Here is a 25,903-nt window from a genome sequence, read left to right on the forward strand (position 1 = left end):
ATCACCCTGTTAACCAAACACATGCAAACTGATAAATTATCTGCCCTTTATCAGATACGCCCTCCAAAAGAGTGACAGTCTTCTGTATGCTCTAAATAAAAAAAAAAAAGAAAAGGTGTGATAAAGTGGTTTTTTTTTAAACATTTAGCCTGATTTAAAGAGAGTGGAATGCAGAAGCACAGTCTTATGCATGCAAAAACACACTCAAAAGGTTAAAAGAGGCTGAAATATTTTCACATATGTATAAACACAGTTTTACTCCCACTCATGTGCATGAAGAGGTATGTATAGCTGGAGTTGAGGGTCTACAGTCATATATAAAGATGTCCAAAAGAGTCTCCTTGAACTATGTAACATACTTAGCCACATATTTTGTTCCACCCTGACTTACATTCAAAACATCCAGTTGCTTCCAAATAGATGTTTTCTTCTTGCCAAGGAGATAAAACATTTAACTCATTCTTTTGGCAACATCCACACACTACAGTAAACTCTCTGCAAGACTGTTTCTTTATATATCCTACAGTACTTCCAAAATAATTTCTAAATTGCAGTGGTTAGTATGCAATAATTTTCAAAGAGCTGCAATTCCACATCACAGCTTCCACCATATTATTATTTTGTTCAAAACAAAAGCTACAATACTTCATCCTATTCTACCTAGCTACATCCACTCATTTTGCATTGGCTTTCATAATCTTCAGATAACATGTTAAAACGACTGAAATTCAATAGAATTAACCTGGCAAAATTTCAAATAAGCTGTTCTATTAGCTTAATTTTTGAATGGACAAGCGTAGGAAAAAGGCAAAACCACACAGAAAGGAAAAGAGAGTGAGAACACTACCTCTCCCACACATACACACCTTCATGGGAATCCATGAACCACATGCACCAACCTATCATTCCATATGAACAAATGTGGTGGCAGATTTTGATGTTACATACATAGTAAGCTACTTCAACATTAATATTTAATTATTGATTAAACCTATATAAAATTTGGTTTCTTATTAACAACAATGTCAAAAACCCCAAACTATAAATCTGCATTTAAAAATTGTAGCTGAATTAAAAATATTTTTCTTTCAGTAAGTTTAAGGACCTGCACAATGTCATAGACAAAGATGAAAAGAATAGAAAGGCAAACACTTGATGACAAAACAGCCTCAAAAAATAAAATGGAATCAAAATCCATATTATATTCCCTGCTACCACCTTTGCCAACAATCCTGTGTTTTCCTGGTATCTTCTGGTCATGTTATAAAGGGAAAACAAAAGCAAAAAGTCTAGCTTGCATACTATGTATGTCTTAAGCAGATTTGTAGAAAGAATCTATACATGTTAATAATATCTTCGTCATCAGAATGCAAAACATTTCTTGGCCATTATTTTGCACCTCTAAGGAAAAAGTTGTTTCAAAATTCTAAGCAATAATGTATTTTCTTTCTCCCAGAATAACGTGCACAATGTAGACAATGTATGCATAGACAATACGGTATTATTCACCTATGGTAAACACCTATAAAGATAACACACCAATTATCTTCTTTTCCTTTGCGAGAGAAAAATGCTCTACAAATTTCTCCTTGCAGTATCCTTGTATAAAAAGTCAATCTCATGACTATTTTAAAATTTAGAGCAGTTTTGACTTGTAAGTTACTGACAACCAATAGAGAGGTTCACTCTCCATGGCTCCTCTTTACAACATTTCACTCCTTTTTAACATTTTGTTCCACTCAAACTGGTAGAAGTTAAAATAGTTGGAAGAAGCTACCATCTACTTCACAGTACCTCATTGTGCGTAACTATAATTCTGGAAAGGTATTTAAGAGAACAGAGTCTGACCTTATTCTATGCTGTGTTTTTTAACCTTTGAGAGCCTATGTTCAACTAAGGTTTCATACTTGCCAGCCACATCCTATGAAAATACTGTAAACTCAAAACATGACTTGTGTTAAAGTCACATTGACTGCACTACTAAAAGCAAGAAGAAAAATATGTATAAGCATATACAAAATTTGTAACTCACATAAAAAAATAATTATTAATATAATATTGGAATTCCAAATCTGTGAGGCAGTCAGAATCTGTAAAAAAATCAGGATGTTACTTCAGCAGAAAAACAATTTACTACTGCAATCCTCCCTAATTGCAATAAAATTTTATTATTGTGATATATTAACATCTGATTATAAAGCTTCTGATAAAGATGTGGAAAATCCACAGTGCAGAGCCTCAGTTTTTACAAGTGTTGAATAAAGGTGTGACTTATACCCAAAATACTACACACTTTGCCAAAACTGAATTCTTATACTGATACCTCATTAGTATGCAATGCCTCGACAAGTATAGGCCACCAATATGGAAGATATATTTCTTTTGTTAACTGACTGAAATATTGCAACACTATCTGCTAAAACACCTTGAAAGCAAATCCTGTAACACCTCTAAGTTATGAAGAAATTTGAACATAACTGAAACGCATCTCTAATATTAAGAGGTGAAACTCTGTTATCAAACATCAATAGCTGCAGTCTTTTATTCAGATTACATAATTAAACTAAAGTACCTACTGAAAATCTGCTTAAATTCTGTTATACTGAAAAAATACTGCCAGTTTCCCTGACATATGAATCACAGGCCTTCTGCGTGACCATAATACCTCTCAATGGTAAATAAGCAGCAAAAGATTAATTTCACGCTTATGCAATACAGTCATTTTCTATAACTGCACCTTCTATGTGTTATAAATGTTCCCTTTTCATTGTGGATTTAATTTCTTTAAAGAAAATAAAAAACATATTTTAACATTCAAAAATGCATATATTAGACTTTAATCATGCTCACAAGAATTATAGCTTTGGGTCAAAAATTGACACACAGAGACCATGACCACCAGATGCTTCTTGGCATTCCTAAAAGCCTAATCAGATGTGGGGCTACCATACAGGTAATTCACAGTGGGATCCTGTTGGGAGGTACAAATCTAGCCTCCGTAAGATTGCAATAACTGCGTAACTCACTGCTATAGCCTGCTTCTTCCTTTCAGCTGAGATTTCTGCTCCTGAAGAGTCAAACAACCACAGGATGGTCTTCCCAAAAGGCAGCATCATTACTGAAGTTGTTTCCCATTTCAGCACCTTAATTCCTTCCTGTGATGAGAATCTCTAATAGAGTGACAGGACTACATTGTGATAAACTTGAAAGTCTCCTTGCTAAGTCTCTTTGCTTTGCTCCAACTTCTCTCAGCAGGCCTAAGAAGGCTTGCCTTGAAGTGAGGCTATTCAGCAACCTTCTTCAATTCCTCCATGTCAGCTCTGCTTAGAAACACATGCCACCTGCACCACAAGCACGTGTTGTCTACAACAGTGAACTTCAGCTTGTTTTTGCAAAACAGAGCAAAACCAACCAAAACACCTGAAAAAACATCCAACGCTAAGGGGAGTCAAACAGCAAGAAAACAACTTTTGGTCAGCTTTGCACAGTCAAGTGTAGGTTAACTAATTGCTAAAGGAGAGAGTATTAGTTCTGCAATACTACTAAGAGGACAAAACATGAAACAAATAGATTGTTCTTCCTTTCTGTCTTTGAAAGCTGAGCTCAAAGACTACTAAATATGAACTACAGCTCAAATTGGTTCAGTGACTGAAAAATTATGGTCATGTCATATTTTTCAGTGCATTTTTATGAAAATATTCTCTCTAGCTTTATGTTCTCATTTAGATTTATATTTCTTCATAATTTCTTTCCATGTTTAACTCATTAACATCATTAATATCATCTCAACATTAACATCATCTCAACATTAACTCACTGCTGTCTTGCAAGACAGCACCAGAGGTGCACGGAATCCTCATGTCATTTGCAAACTCATTCATCAGCATTAGAACTATTACTATGAAATAAATATACATATATTATTTTTTAACACATTTCATTCATCTCACTCAACATTATTTACAGTTCATCATTTTCTCATACACAGAAAATGTTTCAGACTGTTTTACAGTCTTCTTTATCTCACCGAAATAGAGCCAGAATTTCTAAATGCAAGTTATGGCAACAAGTACATAGCCTAACTCGCCTGACAAAGTAGCAGTTATTTTTTTTTCATGAGGTCAAATTTTGAATTTACTACAGAGCATCCAAAGACTAGGACTACATTAGCACTAGTGAAATTGCTGCAGATCTCCAGAGTGAAACAGTTGTTGATGAGGACCCAAAACATACATTTTAGAGGAAAAGTGTTATTTAAGACTAGATCTCTCCTAGTTCTGAAGACTGAATTCCCTCCCACCAACAACTGTGTATCTTCCTGTGTTGTTTCAGCTGAAAGAAGTACAGTTTGAATTCTTGAAGACTGCTCAATGATGGAAGTATAGCATCCTAAGTGGCACCGTGCAGATTAGCTTCCGATCGAAGCAAAAACATTAATGCATACATATCCAAATAAAAATAATATTCATTATTTCCTTGATGATTCTCTGTTCTTGAAGTCAAACTGAAGCATACCCACAACGTAAAAAATGTATTTCAGAAAATTTAATAAACTCCACAACATGAGGTCAAAGATGTTAGAAAGTTAAAATATATTTTATATGGCTAAAATAGCATTTCTACTAAAGAAGTCCTTGTGTATGCATTGAGGTTCCGCAGGGGCTTTACATACCAGTCATTCCATCAATAATAAATTGAAGAACATAACGTGCATTTTTTCAAAAAGGTAATAAATACATATGAGAGTTTTCCATTAAAGAAATCACTTGCACTTTTTAATGACTTCAGTTTTTAGAATTTGAATTCTATTATTACAGCATCATTAAAATTTCAAGCAGGCAGATTTGGTCTACATGAAATGGGACACAGGATAGGCCTTTTGTGACACTATTAAGAGTGTTCCTTTCAAGGGCAGCATCACAGAAGGTGAACACTAATTTTACTAATATGGTAAAGGAGGATGAATCACTGTGGGAAGGAAGGAAAGCAAAAACAAACTATGTAGCATATTTTTTTTTCTGCAAAGTTCTCTGCCATATTTAACTTTCACTTTCTAAATAGGTTACTACAGGGACAGCAATTTGCATAAATAGATTAAAGATTGCACGAAACATCAAAGGCTGCTCTGCAGACGTAATATGTACAAAGGAAAAACAGTCTTTGCAGATGTCACATGAATTTAAGGAAATGATCAAAGATATTCTTATAATAGCACATGATGCATAAAATACCCTCAACACTAGGTGTCACAGTGTATATGTTATTTCTGAAAATAACTTAAAATGTCTCCACTTTGTCAGATAGAAACCAGAGCTCCATGCAAATTAAAATGGAAATAACACAGCACTCTTTTCCTTAGTTCTTAAATACTTTTTTTTCCAAAAGCTAGTTTTTGTCAGGTGGGAGAACTAAAATCACCACAAAACTGTAAGTAGTTTTGAACACAGCTGCTCTAAAGCAATTTAAATCACCCAGATAACACCAATTTCAATAGTGTCTTGTTCAAACTGCTGGTTATGAAGTACTAAGTACACTATACATTGGTTTTAGTTTACACAATGTGTAAGAACCTATCAGACACTCAGTCATATTTCACAAATTCTTGAAAGCCCACATACAATATATGTAATATATATGTTTTGGAAAACTATAAAGTTTCCTGTCACCTAACACTCTTCTTAGCACTAACAGTCAGTATTACCATGGACATCCTTTCCATTACTTCACATCACCCATCAGAATGAAAGTTGAAAAGTTCATCAACCCTAAAGGAAATGCTCTTGAATATTAAGACTGATGCACACCAGCTCAAAGTATCTCATATGACAAAATAAATGAAGCCTGATATAGATAGATGCCAATTACTTGCAGCACTCTGGGAAACCTGAACAGTCAAACTACTTTTCTAGTCAAAAAACTAGTGTGAATCTAAAGGGAATACTTATATTTCAATGAATTTTGGTTAATATTAAGACTAACTCAGGTCAACAAGTCCAAAAGGAGTGGTCTTGCACAATTTTTCCTCTGAAAATACGAAAGACAAAAAACTGACTTTGTACCCAGTGACAGTAGAAAACCAAAAAATATGTCTTAAAAATTGTCTTCAATCTCTTTGTAAGGAGGTTATGATACATTTGAAGGTAGTGCCAGTGGTATGGATCCAAGTCCTGGAAGGGCCCACCACACAGTCATACATGTTTCATGGTTATCATGAAGGTATTTAAACTATTCCCATGTGCATCTACACTTCAAAGGCCATGAGATCAAGTACAGTAATGGAGAAATGATCAGGAAAGTCATTTGGGACCATATTTCTTCCATAGTATAGGTACTACAAAAATTCTTTGACTATACACAGTTACAAAAAACTATGCCTAAATTAAAACCTAACTTTATTAAAAAAATGATAGCAATATGAAACAAAAATGTCAGGAATATGGAAACTCCAAGTCTTCAAAGTAAACAGCAGAGAATGAAGAGATGACATACTACACTATAGTTTTACATTTGCTAAAACAGGGCTCCTCTCACAGTATGTATACTACACGAAGGCAGGAAAAAATATCCAGGAAGCAGCATTAAACATTTAAAACAAATAGAGCATTATAAAAGACAAAAATTTGCAAACAGATCTAAAAATATTTCATTTTGAGTTTGGCAGCCCTTTATTTTTAGCTTAAACAGTTCATATCAAAATACAATTATTTGTACACCAAAATGAAGGTCCTATGCTTTTTCATATGTTCTACAGTGCATTTAACCAATATTTTACCTTCTAGTAAGTATCAATTTAGTAGTCAGCAAGAAATTAACATAAAATGTGTATTTAAAAAACCTCATTTTAAAAATTTTAAAATTATATTAAACAGGTAAGCATAGCTAAACGTAAAAAAATCACGTCAATTATGAGGAAGGGAATATGCTTTAAATTTTTAGGGTTATTAGAAGAAAAGAACTAGGACCTTGTTGTCAGAAACTAACTCTGAAATAAAAAATTGTTGTGCTTCCTAAAATTTTGTAGAACAAGGTGCTATACACATGACTGAAACTAGTCTATTTAAAAAAAAAAAAGAATTAACAATAAATGCCTTACAGTTAAAATGCAAATATTTAAGTGGAAAAGAGGTGAGTTATGAATGTATCCTGGTTTTGTTAAAAAAACGATCAGTTCTCTTTTAGTGAATTTTTCCTTTCAGCTAAGTTCTTCTAGGTAACTGTACTTTTCTGAATTTTACCTGCATGTTTTTCAGACACTGTGCTTGAAACTGATAAGAGTGACCAATGAAGTTCATGTTTAGATTTACTGCTATGACAGCTAAGAATTCTGATAGCATCCCAAAATTAAGAGGGGAATGTTTGCCAGGAGGGGTGGACGGAACAGGTGACTAAAACCGATCAACTGAGTATTCCATCCCACAATCATCATACCCCCTATACAAGACGGTGATTACGAGGGTCTAGCTCTCTTCAACCATAGCCGGCATCTAAAGAGGACCCTCTCTGCGTGCCTATGATGTCTAGGCCTCAGGCCCTGCATCCCTGAAATCCAGTCCCCAGTTTGCTGTGAAATCCCACCCAGGACTTCTGGGTGCTGGCCCTGCAGCTGCTGCAGCTGCCAGCTCCCAGCTCCGTTGCCACTGGAGTGACACCAACTGCACACCAAGCATTCAAGATTGGTTTTGTGTATTTTGTCTATTTTCTCTATTTATTAGTAACATTAGTAAAGCCTTCAAAAACCCTTCCAACTTGAAGTCTCTCCTCCTTCCTCCTTATCTTCCTTACAATCTTTCCAATCTAAAGGAGAGGGTGGAGAGAGGGTGAAGGAGGAACAGAGAGCATCTGCCACGGTTTACTGTCGCTTTGCTTTAAGCCTTGACAGAATGAAACATCAACTAACTAGACATTAACTGGAAAACTACTGGAAGAAGCCAAGGCAACTCTTAAGCTTACTAAACAGTGATAATGTATAATATTCCCATCCCTTTTTATTTCCTTCCTGAAAGACTTTTTGCAGTACAGATTTTTTATTTCAAACTTGCAATGATGCCGGAATGACTATATTTTTTCCATTTCTGTGCAACTTATTTCTGAGATAAAAAATGGCAAGAAAACAGAGTTGTCATAACTCTTCCAAATTTCATAAGAGTTTTACCACTTCAAGAACACCATTTATTAACAAAATATCTTCATCACAACTTTATAGGCAATGAACTACTACTTTCAATTACTTAGTAGTGAAAATCAAACGGAAAACCAAGAAGAAAAGTAGAAGGATATTTTGTGAGATGCTGAATGCCATTATTTTAAGGAGGGAAGGTTATTTTAAAAGATTGTGTTGCATAGAGCAGAGGTTGAAAAAGGTCAGAAAAACAGAGTCACAAAACGAGCAAGAATGAAAAATCTGAGAAGTTGGCTAGGAACATTTAATAAATAACAATACAATCCCTCAAATTCTTTTCAGTTAAACAGAGTTCTTGGAATGTACACTTTACCTTAACAACGGGATTCAGCAGAACAACACCTGATTTCTTTGTAATAACTTGCTTTGTTGTGTAATGATGTTCTATAAGCTGAGGAATAGTTGGAAACCCAGTTCCTTCAAAACGATACTGATTCTGTATGGAGGTAAAAAGAAATATTTTTTTTCTCTACAAGCAATATCTCGAACAAGAAACCGCAAAAATGCATCACCAAGCTTCCCTCACTAGAAACACAATAAAGATACGTTCACTTTTACAGAATCAGACTTCTTTCCTGATCTATTTAATAGCATTGCTACTGAATTAAATGGAATGATAGTTAGCAATATGATAAATTAATACATGCATAATTATTGTATCATTCATTTAAGTCAACATGATAAAATAATTTATTTATTTAAACTCTTAATTTAAAGACATAGGACAGAGTGAAACAAATATTTTCTAAACCAGAAAAAACAACACTAACTTCCTAATTCCTTAAAGTTCTAAGAATTACAGAAAATAAACATCTGACAGTACAATAAACAGGAGATAAGTAACACTATCTTACTCAGATATTAGCACACTTACGACATTTGATAAAATTAATAAATCCCTGGCACAGAGTATGATTAGTCTTTAATAAGGAGTACATACTAGAAGAGTTTACAGCAGCTAAACCGAAGATAGGTCATGCATATAATTCATAGAGGCGTTGGGCAAAACAAAATTCCTCCCCTCCTTCTTCATGAAATTATTTTTTTCATATACACAATTGAACACAATGTAGATAATTGAATCTGTTAAGATTTTCTTAGAAGCACAAAGCATTTTCTTAGTAAAGACTGATATGACATATCATTCTTTCAGGAGTTAAGGGGGAAAAATGTATTTCCATTGCTTATCTTTGCCCATACATGTGATGGGGAAAAAAATAGTAAGGAAGTGTTTATTTCATCCTCCGGAATGTCTTAAACTATACAGTGCAGCTCACTGGGAAACAGGATAAAGTCTTGATCCTATTCAAGACTCAACACCTACCTCTGCCCAAAAGAGAGGAACTGCCATAAGCCAGCCTGACAAAGGCAACAATAAATATATACTACAACTGAAAAACTCAAAGCACTGACTGTGATTCAACTTCATTTACACAACCAGGCAATGAAAACCTCTACCACTGGCAGGCAGACTTTTTTCTTTCTAGCCCTCAGGGTTAAATTCCTTGCACAATGCATTATAAGTTTATCTTCCTTAGAGGTTAAAGCACTAACTTCCTGAAATATGTTATTGCTGTTAGTAGGGACAGCTTGGTCATGTCAACCATTTTTAACATTCCTGGTTCTCCATCATAAAAATGTTTTCTTAATCTGAATACTTTTTGTTGTTTATTTTGTTGATTAACTTCATTCACTTATTAAATAGTGACTCAGCTTTCACTGACCAGTAACACTAGCTCCCATTCCTTTCAAATAAGGTCCCTCATATTTCTGTACTGATGACCCAAAAAACCTGATGTCCTAAGAGTCTCTCTAGCACAATGACCAATATTGTCTATCATTTCCTCATCCCAGAATCAGCTGCGTGCCCATATGCTACCATCTATATAAGACTTTCAGGGCACCCAGTTTTGTTTGATTTTGTGTATTTACTTGGGATCCTGACCACTAACAAAAAACAATTTGAAAATAGCGCAGTGTCAAAAAAGCAGCGGTGAAAAACAACAGTAGCCTTGAATGACTGCAATGAATTTTGATCCTTAAAGCTGAACAATGAACTGTTTTATCACACACATAGTTTTACTAAGATTAGCCTTTAAAATAACAGTAAAACCAGAGAGACACTTAAGCAATTAAAGGACCACTGTTAAAACAGGTATATGTCCCACTCTGATACTCAGTATTTGATTCAGAAGAAAAATTTTATATGGACACATATTTTGTCTCCATATGGGGAGCTGTGAGGGATCCAAGAGCGTGATTTGACTAGTCACAGAGACCTGACTCGACATTGTTCAATCTAATGTAAACAAACAAATTCCACTAAACCTTCCCCAAACTTCCCTACCAAAATGTTCATGAATATAATCCCTTTTGTTTTATGACCATACCAGTCTAACGGTCTACTAACTCATTCCTAAGAGTTTAATAAGCTTTTTCTTTTTTTTACAATTAATGCTTTTTCCACAATAAATGCAGAAAACTCACAAACAGACAGATCTAGTGACCTAAAATAAATAACTTTTTTTATTTTTTAGGAGGGTGTATGTGTATAAAAACCAATACAAAAAGAGTCAGTTTGTAGGCAAGGGTGGCCTCAAAGTAATACTTACCAAAAAAAAAAACCTCACAAAAAACAAACACCAAAACCACAAACTCTTTTTTTTGCTGATCTGAAAGTCCAGCTTACATTTTTGGAAGATTTACTTGCCACATACAAAGATTTACAGAAAATTATTTCAGTCACACCAATGTTCATTTATTTCTGCTGTGTTGGGATCAGGGAGCTCCAAGCATCTCATAAGACTGTGTCTAGTTACAGGTAATTTTATTGCTCCTATTTTCTTATTCAGCACTCTGACATATCAAAGTACTTTAAGGTCATAAAATCAAAATAAAATAAACACTGACTTTGTGTAAAGGTTCACTTCTACAAGGCAAAATTTAAGGAAAATTTAAGGGAAAATTAATGAAAACTCCAGCTGGACAAGTGTCCATAATCACTGATCCTACAGAAGCCTTCCAGTTTCTTTGAAGTTTGAAAAATATCATAACCTCTCACTAAAAAAGAAATAAATCCAGTACACAATATTGACCTCCCCCAGGCATGGTACGTTAGCTGAAGATTTAGATGAGGAATTCCCTCAGTGTAAATATCATTATGCATCTAAATTCGAGTATTTTTCTGTAAAAGGGAGATTTTATTGAAACAGACTGAACTATGTTTCGGCAGCATTACTTAATCAAAACTGAAAATTATTTCCTGCTATGTCATATTTCAAGAAGAACTTCTAGTAGTCTTATGAGAACATTAAAAAAAAAAAAAGTAATCTACTAAGAGGAATAAAAAGACATAAATTGGATAAAGGCATATTAAAAAAAACACATAGTGTTAAAAATGACCAATTTTTCCTAAGTGAGAGCTGCAACGGGAGTAATTCTGGTCCTTAGAAACAAATAAGTTGTGCAACACTCACAAGCATTCCTAATATACTGAACAAAACAATAGCCATAGGCCTAAAAAGAACATAAGCATCTCTATTGCAGCAGAGACTTAACCCAACCGTATAGAAACTAACACAAATTCTTTTCTTCTCCACAAATGTTTCCATTTTTCAGGAGGATTCAATGCAATCTTTAAAGTCTGAATTCAAAGTTGCCTAATGAGCATCAAGTATGAAAATGGATTTCAAAATAAATCAAATCAATGTATATGCCTAAACTATTAGTAACAAGTTCTGGATTTCAAAACATTTACAGAAATATCTTGGCTTTTCAATGTAAGATAAAAGATGTTAAATAACCTCATTATTCACATTTTTCTTTTGTTTCCCAAAATGACCTTTTCCCCTGATTTCTGCACTGATGGAAATATTTCCAATAGCTTTTACATTTTCATATAAAGGCTAAAGCCATTTGCCAGAATAAATTATGTAGATCCTACATGATTTAGCTAAAATTATAAACTTCCTAACATTGAATATTCAGTACTATATCAGAGACGTACATCAGCATATTGTATGATAAAGTGTCTCCGTTGTCCATCTGAAAACACAGAAAGGACATATTCACCAGGTTTCCCGTGGCTCTCTCGCACCAAGAAGTCTCCTTGCTGTTTTAACAGCTCCTGGGCTTCTATTCTTGGAATTGCACCATGATACCAGTCTTGCTCAGCCAATGGTTTCTCAGTGGTTGATATTACATCAAAGAACTTCGGAAAAATATTGAAAAAAAAAGTTACTATAACAGATCATTTTTAGAGTTTACTTGTACAAGAAAAGCATGATAAAACAACAATAATTTCCGTATCTAAATTATTTATTTCTATTAACAAATAAAATTTACACAAAAGGCATCATGATCATGTTCTTTCCTATTACCTAAATAACTAATATATAAAAACCAGAAGTTTATGTAAACATCCATAAAACCATCTAATATTTTTCACTTGGCCTGCTATTTTTCCTAATCCATACTGACCAACTCTTTCTCACACATTCTGACATGCTATTAATAACAATTCAAAATGAAACATTTCTTTATCTAGAAACTTCTCAGACACAAAAATATAGGAAATTGATTTATAAAAAGCATTTGAATTGGATAAACTGTTTTCACAGAATTTACCAACTGCATCCCAAAACAATTAATAGCTCTATGAGATCTTTTTCCTAGGGTTTACACTGTAGCACAGAATATACACCTGGGTATATTGTGCTTATGAACTTGAGTATAGAGTTTTCAAAGGCAAAGATATTGCAAGAAATTATTTTTACTGGCTATAAATAGAAGGTAACGAGATTCAAATTACAATTTCACATAATAATTTTAACAAGCTTACATTAAGAAAAAAAGGAAGAAAACTTTGTATTTTGTTCAATGACCACTTCATATTTATTTGTTACGGCTAAACAGACAAGACCTTACTTAAACTGTATGTCATTTTAAATCATTAGTGCCAGAGCTTATAGTAATCCTCACTGCCACAGTGGTAAAGCTCTGAACAAAATAACACAGTGCATACCACCTCATGAGTTGAAGAGATACCTGAATGTGTCCCAGGCAAGCCTGCTGAAATGCATTTCAGATAACAGCACAAAGACCCACACCACAGTTAAGTACGACTGAACAGATACAAAGCATACAACTCTGCATTAACCCCCCCTACTGATCTGCTGTGATGAAAAAAAGGTTTGCTTCATATCATGAAGGATGATATGATATTTCCCCTATGGGGATGGGGAAAGGGAAACACTCCATCAGTGCATGTAAGGGAAAAATTTGACATGGTGCAGCTAAGAGCACAGTGGAGGCTATCTGCACATTTAAAGTTTTCCTGGGGAGATATTTAGGTTAAGGTGACTTACCTAGCCATAAAACACCAGGAATAATCTCAGACTCTCAGTGTGGGAATGAGCAGATGCAAGAAAGGGAATCTATTCAGATTTTCTTTTTTCAAACTGTTTGTAATTCTTTAGCACTTTCATAGTAAAGTTTCTGGTATAAAAATGCCTTTGTCCATCAGTTCCTGCCTGCCTTGCTAAGTTATACATCAAAAGAAGGTCTAGCTTAGTCCCAGATCCTGATGGAGAACTGGAGAACATATTTAAGAGCCTAACAGAATCCCATATTCTCAAGTATCAATACTGGGGTATAGAGCCCTGAGCCCCTATCAGGGATAATTTCAGACATGAGATTTGATGCCAGCACTCTTAACCAACAGACTCATCACTACAAAGAGCGAGCATGCTCTGTTACAGATTCTGCTCCATTAGAGACTGTGATCTAGGAAGGGCTATGTAATAAATAAGAACAGCCTAAATAGAAAGTACACAGCCAAGAGTTTTTAGGAGTAAAAGTTGTACTCCACGGTACTATGTTTATCAGCAGCGTAACATACAAAAAGCACTGTTTGGTCAAGAAGGCAGTCATATATTTCAGTTTCATCAATTTACATACATCTCAGATCAGAGCTGTCTACCAATGTTAAACGAAAATAAGCCATTCTATTTCAGGAATTCCTAAAAGAAAAAAATAAGCTTTCAAAATGTTAGACAATGTTATGTACTTGAACATTTATTGTTCAAAGATGACGAGTTTGACTCGCAAGAAAACCCAGGCCACTGCTATGCTATCAAGAAATGTTAACGGGTTCAGAGTGGGAAAGCCTTTGCTGCAGAAACACATTTCTACTCCAGAGGAAATGTTCCTAAGGAAAAAGGACAGTTCAGGGTCAATAAATTAGTTCATAGTCTTCACAAATGAAGGTTTAAAAAACATAAAATATCCAACATGTGACCCATTTTATAGCATACTAAAGAGGAAGCCACCAGAAAATAACAGCTGTTTATGTCTGAACTTGGCCAAGTCTGAGTCACTGTTCAGACCATCACGATCACACCCAGAATAAAACATCTTAAAAGCCTTTTTGACAGAGAAAGAGCTTATGGAATAGAACCAGAACATTTTAGACATTGCTAACTACAGCATTGTTTATGACAATAACGTCAATCATCCCTCTTCATTTAAATTTGTTTAAACAAATATTTATTACTTCAGAATGAAACAATGAAAATTCCACAAGGTATCCTCTGCTGATTGTCTCCTATCTTACATCACCTTTACTTTTTGTCATATACTATGGAGTAATCATAATCTAGGTGGTTCCTCTGATGAAACAATCAATAATTATTCATGTTTGTGGTGTTATTAAAATTGCAGTATTTTTATGAACAAGACTTCTGCCTCCAACATATTTTCTGTATGATACAATATTCACGCTGACTGGCTATGGAAGAAAACATAGGTGAAAGCCCTGAAATAACACTACAAATGTAAGATACATAATAATTTTAATATTGATTTCAACTCAGTTTACACCACTTAGTGCTAACATTTCTATTGGATTTCATAGTTAGAATTATATGGTTTAAATACAAGAAAGGTTAGTCTTTAAGGAAGACAGAAAGTAAAGCTACCCACACAAAATTAATCTCACATCTCTTTATTTTAAACTTTACTGAGTTCAAATATCACTAAGCAACTAAATACAACTAATTAGATACCTGAAAGAACAAGTCTGCCTTCTAGGCCTTGATGTTTTACAGTTTCTTGCTCATTTGTATGTACACACAGAAGCACTTAGTGATTCGACAGCTTAAACAAAGAAATATTTTTCTAAGATTTTTGTTCTTAATTTGACTGGAAGCTAAAAATAAACAATTAAGCTAAGGGGTGTGTGCCCTTATATACTTCATCACATTTTTCCTTCTGAGAGGAGGGAAATGCCCTCATATACTTCGCCACGTTCCTCGTCAACCTAGTACTGTCCTCTTTACTTATTCTGAGGCCCCTTCTCTCTTCCTATTTAACAACCCATTGAAACAGCAGTTTCTTTCGAACAGTAAAATGAAGCAGTCCCCAGCTGCTGCCCTTCTTCTAGAGAAAAGTTGAGCAAAAAGCAGAGTATAATTTCTAACTCCAAATAATGATATATTTTTCTATTTACAGTCAATTAAAAGATCATAACAATGAGAATGATATTTTATTAAACTAACAGCTTACTCAGTATTGTATTTCCACACATATATTCTGAGCTCAAACTTTGTGCACTTCTTTAATTTCCATCTTTAAGCAAACTAAATGTTTTGTCAAGATATTTTTTCTCTGGCAGTGTAAAAAAGGGGCACAGACACAGATAAGGAAGTAAAGCAACATGCTTAGGTTGATAATTTGAGGCAACTCCCTGTGAACCATCCTGTCTTTAGCCTCAGAGTACATGACTCATTCCCCTACGCTAATAAACTATCTGAAACCAACAATAATACCAGCTATTATTCTACAAACAATAAAAATCATCCTATAAACAAAAACAGATGTCTGTGCCAAGCTCAAATGCCACAGTGGCAAAAGAATAAGCAGAACTGCAGAAGGCGGAGTTCATGAGCCAATTCATTCCATTCATTCCTAACACTGCATTACAGGTACATGAAAGTTACCCCTTTACTTGTGTTTCCTCTCCTCACTCGATTAAACTTATGTATCTTGCTATAATAGAAAACTGGCTTGTATTTTGTCCAAGAGAAGCCACTTGAATCTTCAACTTTGCTGTTTTCTCTTCAAATTATACTTTTTCCCGGTCTTACCCTCTACCTTCCTACTCTGAGAACATGTAAATAATTAAAGTACCGACACAAAAGTAACAGTTAAACTTCTGGCTGCTTTTGGAAGTGTATGGTTTCTCCACGACTTTCTTCAGATGAAAATTTGTTTTATCTAACTAGACACAAAATTCAGCTTCTCCCACCAATTAAATACAGGATGGTGTTTTCAGAATAGTATTACATTTAAAGCAAGATATGGCTCCACTTTTAAAGTTTCAATATACTTAAAACATATAACATGAACACAGGTAATTAACATAATATTTTTAGTCTACTCGCTCAGAGAATCAGTATTTACACTTTTACTACTCTGCTTCGAGATCCTTTTTTGCATTGGTCTATTTAAAATAATAACAAATTCTTTAATGTATGTTATCATTAATTTATAATACACTTATAATAACTTCAAATACTTTGGTGGTAACAAATTTTAAGTACCAGTTTATACATATAGCAATAAGCATGGTTATCAGGAAAAAGTCAAGCAGTTGACTACATTAAGACCTAGGTACTAATTTGTAAAGCAAATTTTAGCTGTATAGGCATGGTTAAGTTTTCCAACATGCAAAAAATTGCTAAATCATAACACAAAGCAAATATGAAAATTGATCGGTTTATATATTCTGACTTCGAAGCTCATTTAAGTAATAGGTAATAAGACTACACCTGTTATTCAGATTTTACTTTCTGTCTCAATTGACCTAATTCCAATATTACTTCTCCCAAACATATTCCAGGGCTTCAGCAATTCTACCTACCATATATCTGCATGCAGGTTGACACCATCATCCATGGATATAGATTAGAATGAAAATCAAAATAAGGCACACAGGCTATTTTAAATGACACTTTAATCAGAGCCAATGCAAATTTTAACATTGGCTTCCCCTGATTTAATCTTAAATGTTCTGTCTTGATCTTCTTTTGAAATTTTTTCTCTGAGGCAGTTTTAGGTAGTGTATTTTTATTTAAAAAAAAATGTATAACAAGTTGTATAATACACAAAAATAGAGAAAGTCGAAGGCTATGCCTCACCTGCACAAAGAACAGCAGTCAGATCAATATATTTTTTAATATGCTTTTATCATGAAAAGTCGTATTTTTACATCAATTAGAAGTTTTATAAATGAAAAGCCACGATAATGTAAAGACTGTTTACCTTGTTTACCTCCTGAGATACTTCAATATTTTAGCGGGACTTTTCCTATTACATTTCAAATATGCCATGCAACTTTCATTTTTTTCATAAGAACAGCCTTCCTATTCTAATTTTATCTCATTATCATATATATTATTCAATTTCTTCTTCACTATACAATTTTCCTATGTATATACACATATATGTATGTGTATATGTGCAATTGTAATCTCTTTCACACATTCTGAATATTGTATAGCTTAATAAAGTTTACCAGGTCTTTTACTGGGTCCTTGGAAGCAAACCTGTAGCATAAAATAGAAGGCCCTTTAATTCTGAAGTTTCCTCAAAAATGCTATTTTGACCTAATGTTTCACATGACACGATCACAATTAAAACACAGTTTAAAAATGTTTTGTTTTTTTAATTCTGTCCAGCTTTTTGGGGGCTGTTTTTCTTGTTTGTTTTTTGGTTGGGGTTTTCTTGTTGTGGTTTGTTTTTGGTTTTGGTTGGTTGTTTTTTATGTTTTTGTTGTTGTTGTTGCTGGGAGGGTTGGGGTGATCACAACTTCCACTTCAGGAAAACACAGGAGGAAGGTTTCCAAGTAAAATCTGGCACCTAAGAAGGTAGTAGTTTTCTAACTAGTATTCCAAGCTTTTGAAAACAAACAGAGAAAATACAAAGGCAAAAGAAACAAGAATGTTTCTTCATCTATTAGGGAACCTGAACAAAAGCCAAATAGAAGTAAGAGATATCTAACAACCATTTTTAATGGGGATCAAAGCAAGAGGTATAATGTCTAATTACTTAAATAGTACCAGTAATTGAGGAAGCAGTAGTAGTAGCAGTAATAATATGCATATATACTGATGCCTTTATAACAAGTATGTGGAATATGATTATTGCAACAATGGGTTAAGATACGAATGACCATCTCCTACTACAGAATAGGATAATGCAGTTCATTTCCAGTAAATCAGACTCACTGGGGAGAATACTCTCAAAGTATAGCACCTGTTTGGGAGATGCAAAGAACATACAAATTATCTTTTTTGGCCTAAGTGCAACAAGTTGTTCTGACATACTATTATGCCATGATATTATCAGGTCTGCTGATCAATCAGAACAGTTATTTTATAAAATTATTTTAATGTAATTTTTGTCCATGTAGATGGAAATGTATGATGCTTCAGAAAAAAAAAAATACTACTTATACTGTAAAAGTAATAGAATGTAGTATAACGCTGCATTATTGATACTACTTACTGACGATGAGCCCAACATGGATTTTGGAGACCTTATAATTCCAGCTATGGAATGACGTATGGTGTCAAATCTTGAGACTTTGTCCTTCTTGTCCTAGGAGAAAAAGCAGTATCTCTAATGAACACAAACAAATCAGTATGATAATTGAATTGTTGGAGAACATGACATATAGTCTCCTGGATTTTATTTAAATAAAAGACAGGGCTTGAGCCTGCAGTGATACAAACCAGAAAGTGTCTACATCAGTAGGATTAAGATAACTCCTATCAATTTAACCACTGACAAATTCTGTCATTCTTTATATTTTGCTACTTTAAGTAGCACTATTGGTAACTATAAAGAGAAATGAAATTCTTTTGTACCCTAAAAACAAAGGACATAATTCTCAGTTCTCCTGAAATTTGAAACCATATAATAAAAAAGCTCACATGGTGAAACTCAAAAATATATATACACATTACTATTATTTAATATATGCTTGCTTTGTTTGTTTTGGTTTGGTTTTTTGTTTTCCTTTTATTAAACATATTTTTCCCTAGCAACGCACTACTTGTAAATATTAGTACCAATCAGCGTAAATTTTATGATCCATTTATTTTCTGGAACTACCATAAACCTTAGGTGCAGCCATTGTCTGGATTTTAAGTTCAGTAAGAAGAGGGCTCTAACTGGAACACTGAAACAGCCTTTAAGCATCTCTAGCTCAGGATAAGACAATGTAAATTCCAAGGTGGTCATAACCTGATTTAGTGCAAAGACTGTATATTTCTCAATCTCTGACTTGCCATCAACCCTCAAAATTAACATCACAGAATATTTCAAAAAATACCACTTCAGTTTATTCCCAGACTTCCAAATAAGCAAAAAATCTATTCATTCTGTATACTGAATATACCAGTGTTTGAAAATTACTCCCAAATAGTATTTAGTTTGCAGGATATACGTTAAATTTCGTCTTAGTAAAATAAATTTCTTTATTTTGGTAGCAAAACTCTGCAATATGCCTTAATTCGTGTGCTGTGAAAAAAGAGTGCAAAAACCAGTCAACTCGTCAAAACACTAATAAGGAGTTTATTAGTCACCGAAATACTCATTAACTATGTGTCCACTTACCCATCAAAAACATTTTATCCCTCTTATTGGACTCAAGTGATACTGCATGCCAACTACTATTTTTAAAATAAAAAACTCTGTGCTGAGTCCAGACTTTTATTTTTATAATATTGATTAATTAAACAGGATACACACACATACACACACAAATCTCATTAATAATAGAGGGACACAGAGTCTAATTCTGCTTGCATGCTGAGTGTGGAATGATCCATTCATTTCACACATCTCTTCAGAAGTAAGCCATGAGACGTAACTGCAATAACCTGTATATTTCCTATATGGACGGGAAAAACTGCCCCTAAACAAATTTGCGTTTTGTCTTTCTATTTCACACTAATAGCATGCTTATCTAATGACAACACCAAACTACAAGTAAGGTTCTACATTTACCAGTTTCTCCTTAGTGAATAATATTTTTAACAAGAGGGGTTTTTTTGACTGAAAGTACCAGAAAGACTCATAGATTGGGACCTAACAGTGTACACTTTGATAAGCACAACCAAGTGATATATAGAGGCTAATAGTTTCATTAAATAGAGTGAGAATTAAAATGCAGATATAAGGGATAAACTTAGGCTTTGTTCAGAAAGCACATGCTCTCTTCAAACTGCAATATATTTATAAACACTGTTCAGTGTTTTCATAGCACTTTCCCTCTGACATACTGAAACTACGCTCCATCTTACAGCAATTAAGACTCATAATCTGCACAGCAGGCATTATCAAATACAGGACAAACACAACTGTAGCCCATGCTGAATTTATTTATTCCATTTGAGAATTTATAGGGCAACCCGAGTAAAACTGAAGAGCAGCAACAGCGGTCTTTCAGTGTTTTGTTTGTGGTTTTTTTGCCATTGCGCTCCCGAAGATCACCTTAAATGAAGCCATTACATCCTGCAGGAAACCAGTTTACACTGAGATCACTGTATTTACCAGTGTGAATATATATTTTAATGCACACTAGGTATATTTTTTTTTCGCAACTAGTATAAGAATACAAACCAGAACAGCCCATATACTTTTTTATTTTTTTACAAATGTATATTTACAGTCTGATTAGTTAAGTCAGGGTGTTACCTTAAGTCTGCTTTCCAAAATAAAAGGAAATACACATCAGTGCCATAAAATACACATCAGTGATGTCCACCCTCACCACATGAAATTTTTAATCTCTCAGCCAAGGCCCCCACAACTTAGAAGAATATTTAGTATGTGAAAGGATTATCTCAGGATATTAGCTTATTTATAATTTCTGAAGGAAGCTAACAGAGAGCTGTGTGTCCTCAGGACACTATATTTCCACAAAATACTAATTCCAACAAGCATCAGACATCTGATCAACCAGCATAACCATGCTGGCTATGTAGTCACCATATACGCTTCAGACAAATTTGTAAGACATGTTACTATTTGACTAACAAACTCGAGAAGGACGCTGGAAAACAATTAGTTCTGCATCAGAGTTGTTGTAGAGGGCATTATGGAGTAGCATATTGCTAGCATATATGGTGCAGCTACTAAAACATATTAGCTGATTCAGTTTCATTTTGGTTTAAATGAATTGCTTTCAGAGATATTAGCAAAATGGTAGTATGATTTGTCACTTCCTTTATTTTATATTAGACCAATTTCATTACAAAGAAAACGAACCTGTGGATTATAATATTTTATGCAATTATGAATTACTGCAGAATAAACTGTAGTTAACCATTAAGAAGCTAAATATGTATGAAAATATACACTGTTATTACAGAATATTTTTTAATCTATTTCTTTTACTGTTTTCAAATGCACCCGTGGCACAAGAGCACATCATACAACGTGCAAAATGAAAAATGCATTGACTGATATTTCTCTTTTAGGACCAGCTACATTTCTAATCACTCTCCAGAATTAATAGAAATAAAGCTCCAATAGAGTTGGGACTGGTGCTTAGAATAGGTCATGAATTTTCTGTTCATTGGACAGGAACACAGCAAAACTGCTGAATATCCAACTGCTTACCCTGGAATGGTGCAAGATTGATGAACACAAACTGTTTTATGGGTGGGACTTCTTGTCATTATCCTTTTTGGTAAATAATGAAAAGCACTAGTGCTTTTATTTCCACATAATATAAAAAGGATTTACTAAGACAAATAACTCTTTTATTGAGAAACTGATTGACACCAACTACTTAAAACCACCTGATTAGAATGCTCTGTCCTTTTCCACAAACAACTTGTTTTGCACCCAGCAGTGTTACAGTGTACACCTCAGACAGCCTTTTCATTCCCAGTTCTCTTTTTCCTTCTTAATAGCGGAAACAATTAGCTCAGCTCTTTTAAAGAGATGCCACAGCAGAAGACAACCACTCCGGCACTCTTAATTTTACTTCCCTTTTTCTCTTCTGAAAGATGAGGAAAGGAAAAATAAAGCATAAGAAACCAAAAAGAAGTGCAAGGTTCAGGCAAGCTGAGAAACACAAATGAAGCACTCTCTATTTTGCTTAAGGATTTCCTCTGGTGCATCACAGTATCACAGTATGTTTGGGATTGGAAGGGACCTCAAAAGATCATCTAGTCCAATCCCCCTGCTGGAGCAGGAACGCCTAGGTGAGGTCGCACAGGAACATGTCCAGGCGGGTTTTGAATGTCGCCAGAGTAGTATGACATACAGAAAGCCAAGCTGCTGTGTTTTCTTGTTCACTTTGGAGGATCTTGTGCAACGTGAGGTCCTGTCCATTTTAATGACTCTTCCACGAGAATTTATCTTCTATGGTCATGCACAACAACTGTTAGGGTCTTGTGGACAATAATCTCCCTTTTGCCAGACATACAGTTCAGTCACTGGGCAAACACACCACAGATCTTAGAGCCCATGAAAAGTAATAACATACACCTAGAAAAGTGAAACAATCAAAATGATAGGCCATAAGAATCATATTCACAATGTTTTTTGAATGAATGTGAGCAAGACGAAGTAGCAAGGCAAAAGATTTCGTTTAAACTGAACTGCATAATGTAAAAGCCCAAATGAGCTTTTTAACTGTGTAAGTACAGAGAAATGGCTGGATCTTAGATGGTATTATAAAAGAAAAATAATCTGAACTCTGTTTAGTAAAGCAAGGAAGTAAGAAGCTGGAGAGAGATCTAAGATAAAACAGAATTAATGCTTCTGAGGGATGGGCCAATTATAACACTTTCTCTACTGATCAAACGGTAGAAGATTAGCAGTAAGAGGGACAAAGCACAATGCAGCATATATTGAATATTGCTATAAACACTAGCCAAACATGTACATTCAGATGACATAAACAAACCAAAACTCCCATAATACTCCATTTAAAGAAAGACTGCCTAATGAGTCAGATACGAACCACCAGCATGGATACAGAAGTTGAATATGGGACTGCAAATCAAATTAGAGAAACTTCACAGGAAATTATGAAGAGGACTCTCCAACTGAAAGAGAAAACAATCTCAGAAAAGAAAATGATATTTCAATTAGAATAATATAAACAGTGGTAACTAAAAGATGAGCATGATAGTACTGTTTGTGAGATTTGGCTGGGGAACTGGTCCTCAAAGATTCTAAATAAAACCATTTCAGTACAGTACAAGAGCTCTTAGATGAGAGCAGAAGGGAAGAATTCCTGGTAATTATTGCAAATGATAGGTTCAATGAACTTACAGATAAAAAAGACAAACCAGACAGTATCTGCCAGAGCAATTAAGATGCTCCCTGTTTGTAAAGTGAATGCTAGATCCATTTCTGGTTAGAAGATACAATTTCCCTGATGAAAAAGGTGTCAGAGCAACATTCATCTTAAGGGTTCATATTTAGACAATAGGGAGAGCAAGGAATTTTTTTTTCTTTTAGAAGGCTACAGAAGTCTGGCATGGGAATGAAGTTTTGTGATTTACAATCAGGAATTCTACAAAGAAGCCTTAGAGAAAATAATTTTCTGGAAATGATCCTCAGCATTAGTCACTTCAGCAGTGGAGATTAAAAGTTATCTAGGAGAGGCCCCAAAACCATGTAATAAACTTAGACCAAGACAGTAACTCTGGCCTGCCTATTGATTAGTAGGTATACTAACCACAAAATAATTGTGTGCTTGTTTTATAGCTATTAGCACATACTAAAGGAGATGTAAATGCTGACCCTTACTAAAACCTGAACATACAGTCAAACATGCCTGATGTCTCTAAAGTCTATATTTGATATCAGAAATAACACTAATCTCATACCTCAAAAGGCTTTTCTTTTTTTTTTTTTTCCTCATCCATGACACCACTTGGTACCTCAGAAAGACCACATGTAGAAAACCACATAAAGAATCACGCTATCTTTACCAAAGAAAACAGGGTATTTTAAACTACCAACATGTCACTCACACACGGAATGAGTTGCTGTCTGAATATGAGCTGAGCAGATAATTTATCTTTGAAGCACCTTTCCAGAAATAATAATATATATTTTCTTAGCTTACTATTGTAGATATCTAGAATTGGGAGACACAACTGTGCAAAGCCATGAAGATGTAACAGACTTATTAAAAATTAAAACATTCAAAGCTAATTAAAGATCTATCAAGTACACAGTAAAACCAAGTAAACAACACAGCTATTCAAAAATCACTTTTTGATACGGTAACATTTTCTGTTTTAAACACAAGCAACAGCTTCCAAAGCAGCAGAAATTATGTGTAATTGACTCACACATATTGTAAAACACTGCACTGGATGTAAATGAAATGTTCCACCTTCTGACCTGGAGTAGGCAGCCTCAAAAACAAGACTTACTGGTATGAAATTTAAGAACATCTATATTTTCTCAGGCCAGATACACATCCCAGGCCATGCCAGTGGCCTATGGGCCTGTAAAAAAAAGGAGAATGGCAATTCTTCAGAGCACATATTTGTCCTCTGAAAATCTGCGGGATAAGATCTGTCTTAGTAGCGTGAGATGTGATGTTTCCACATGCAAAAGTCATTGAGGGATTTTCCTTCCACAAATTGTTTCAGCTGCTTTATGAATCTATATAAACTATTACAGCCCACTGCTGTAGCAACCAGTTGCACAACCTAATTTCATGTTTTTGAAGAATATGTTTGTTTGCTTTCAATCATCTGAGAACTGTGGTTATTTGATGGCCCCTACTTCTTGCTTCTGAAGAGACAGTGAACAACCATTATTATGTATTCACCTTCTCCATGTCACCCCACACATCGTATACATCTTTGTCACATACCCCTTCAGTCTACTTTTTGACGTCTGAAAAGTACTATCATTTATTCACTAATTCTACAGAAGCTCCTCCACATATCTGAGCACTATTTTGCCTTCATGAATTTTCCTACCTCATTTTTTTAATTTAGGGAGATGAAAATCAAAGGGGTTGCATGCAGACAGACTCATCTATGTCATATATAGCAAAAGAACCAGCAGCAACAGACAATTTGCATTGAGAAAAACTACGTTTAGATACTAAAAAAAAAAAAAAAAAATCACAATGAGGACAGTGACCAAATACTGAAACAGGTTCCCCAGAGAAATGTCCATCACTGGAGTTGTTAGACAACAAGGCATTGTGCAGCCTGATGTAACATCAAGTTGACCCTGCCCCGCGCAAGAAGCAGGACTTCAGGTCTCCCTGAAATCTCTTCCAGCTTAAATTATTCTGCAGTTCCACAGCATTTGGGAAGGAGGTGCACATCAATGTATACGGGGACAGAATGTTTTCTTCTTTATTCTCGGCTCCTTTCCTGAAAATTTCTAGCATATTTTCTAGTTTTGACAACTAAGTAAATAGTGACCTGATATCTTCCGGAACATTTAGACTGCATTTTGAGCGGTAACTCACAGTCCGTTATGGGTATATGTGAAATCAAGCACTGTTACTACAATCTGGTCTGCTGGAATGTAATTACACAATATGATACTAATATTAAAAAACAAGACTATTAGAAATAATATGTGGAATTTATAACAAGTCAAATAATTCACTTAACTTGCTATCAAAAAAAATTTCCTTTATTTCCAAATAAAGTTTTC

General features: G+C 34.4%; 1 protein-coding gene across 6 annotated transcripts in view; it reads right to left on the reverse strand.

Moving 5' to 3' along the window:
• The window catches only part of FER (FER tyrosine kinase), a 167,453-nt gene that overhangs the window by 74,837 nt on the left and 66,713 nt on the right, over positions 1 to 25,903 (reverse strand). For 5 of the 6 annotated variants that reach the window (XM_065046652.1, XM_021292553.2, XM_065046653.1 and 2 more), the window contains exons 11-13: positions 18,746 to 18,838; positions 12,186 to 12,389; positions 8,493 to 8,615 (exon numbers count right to left, since the gene is read on the reverse strand). In XM_065046652.1, coding sequence (XP_064902724.1) covers positions 8,493 to 8,615; positions 12,186 to 12,389; positions 18,746 to 18,838 — 420 coding nt within the window. The remainder of the gene's footprint in view (positions 1 to 8,492; positions 8,616 to 12,185; positions 12,390 to 18,745; positions 18,839 to 25,903) is intronic. The other variant, XR_010469109.1, reaches the window with a different exon arrangement.

This window comes from Columba livia, chromosome Z (genome assembly GCF_036013475.1).
Source record: "Columba livia isolate bColLiv1 breed racing homer chromosome Z, bColLiv1.pat.W.v2, whole genome shotgun sequence".
Lineage (NCBI taxonomy): Eukaryota > Metazoa > Chordata > Aves > Columbiformes > Columbidae > Columba > Columba livia.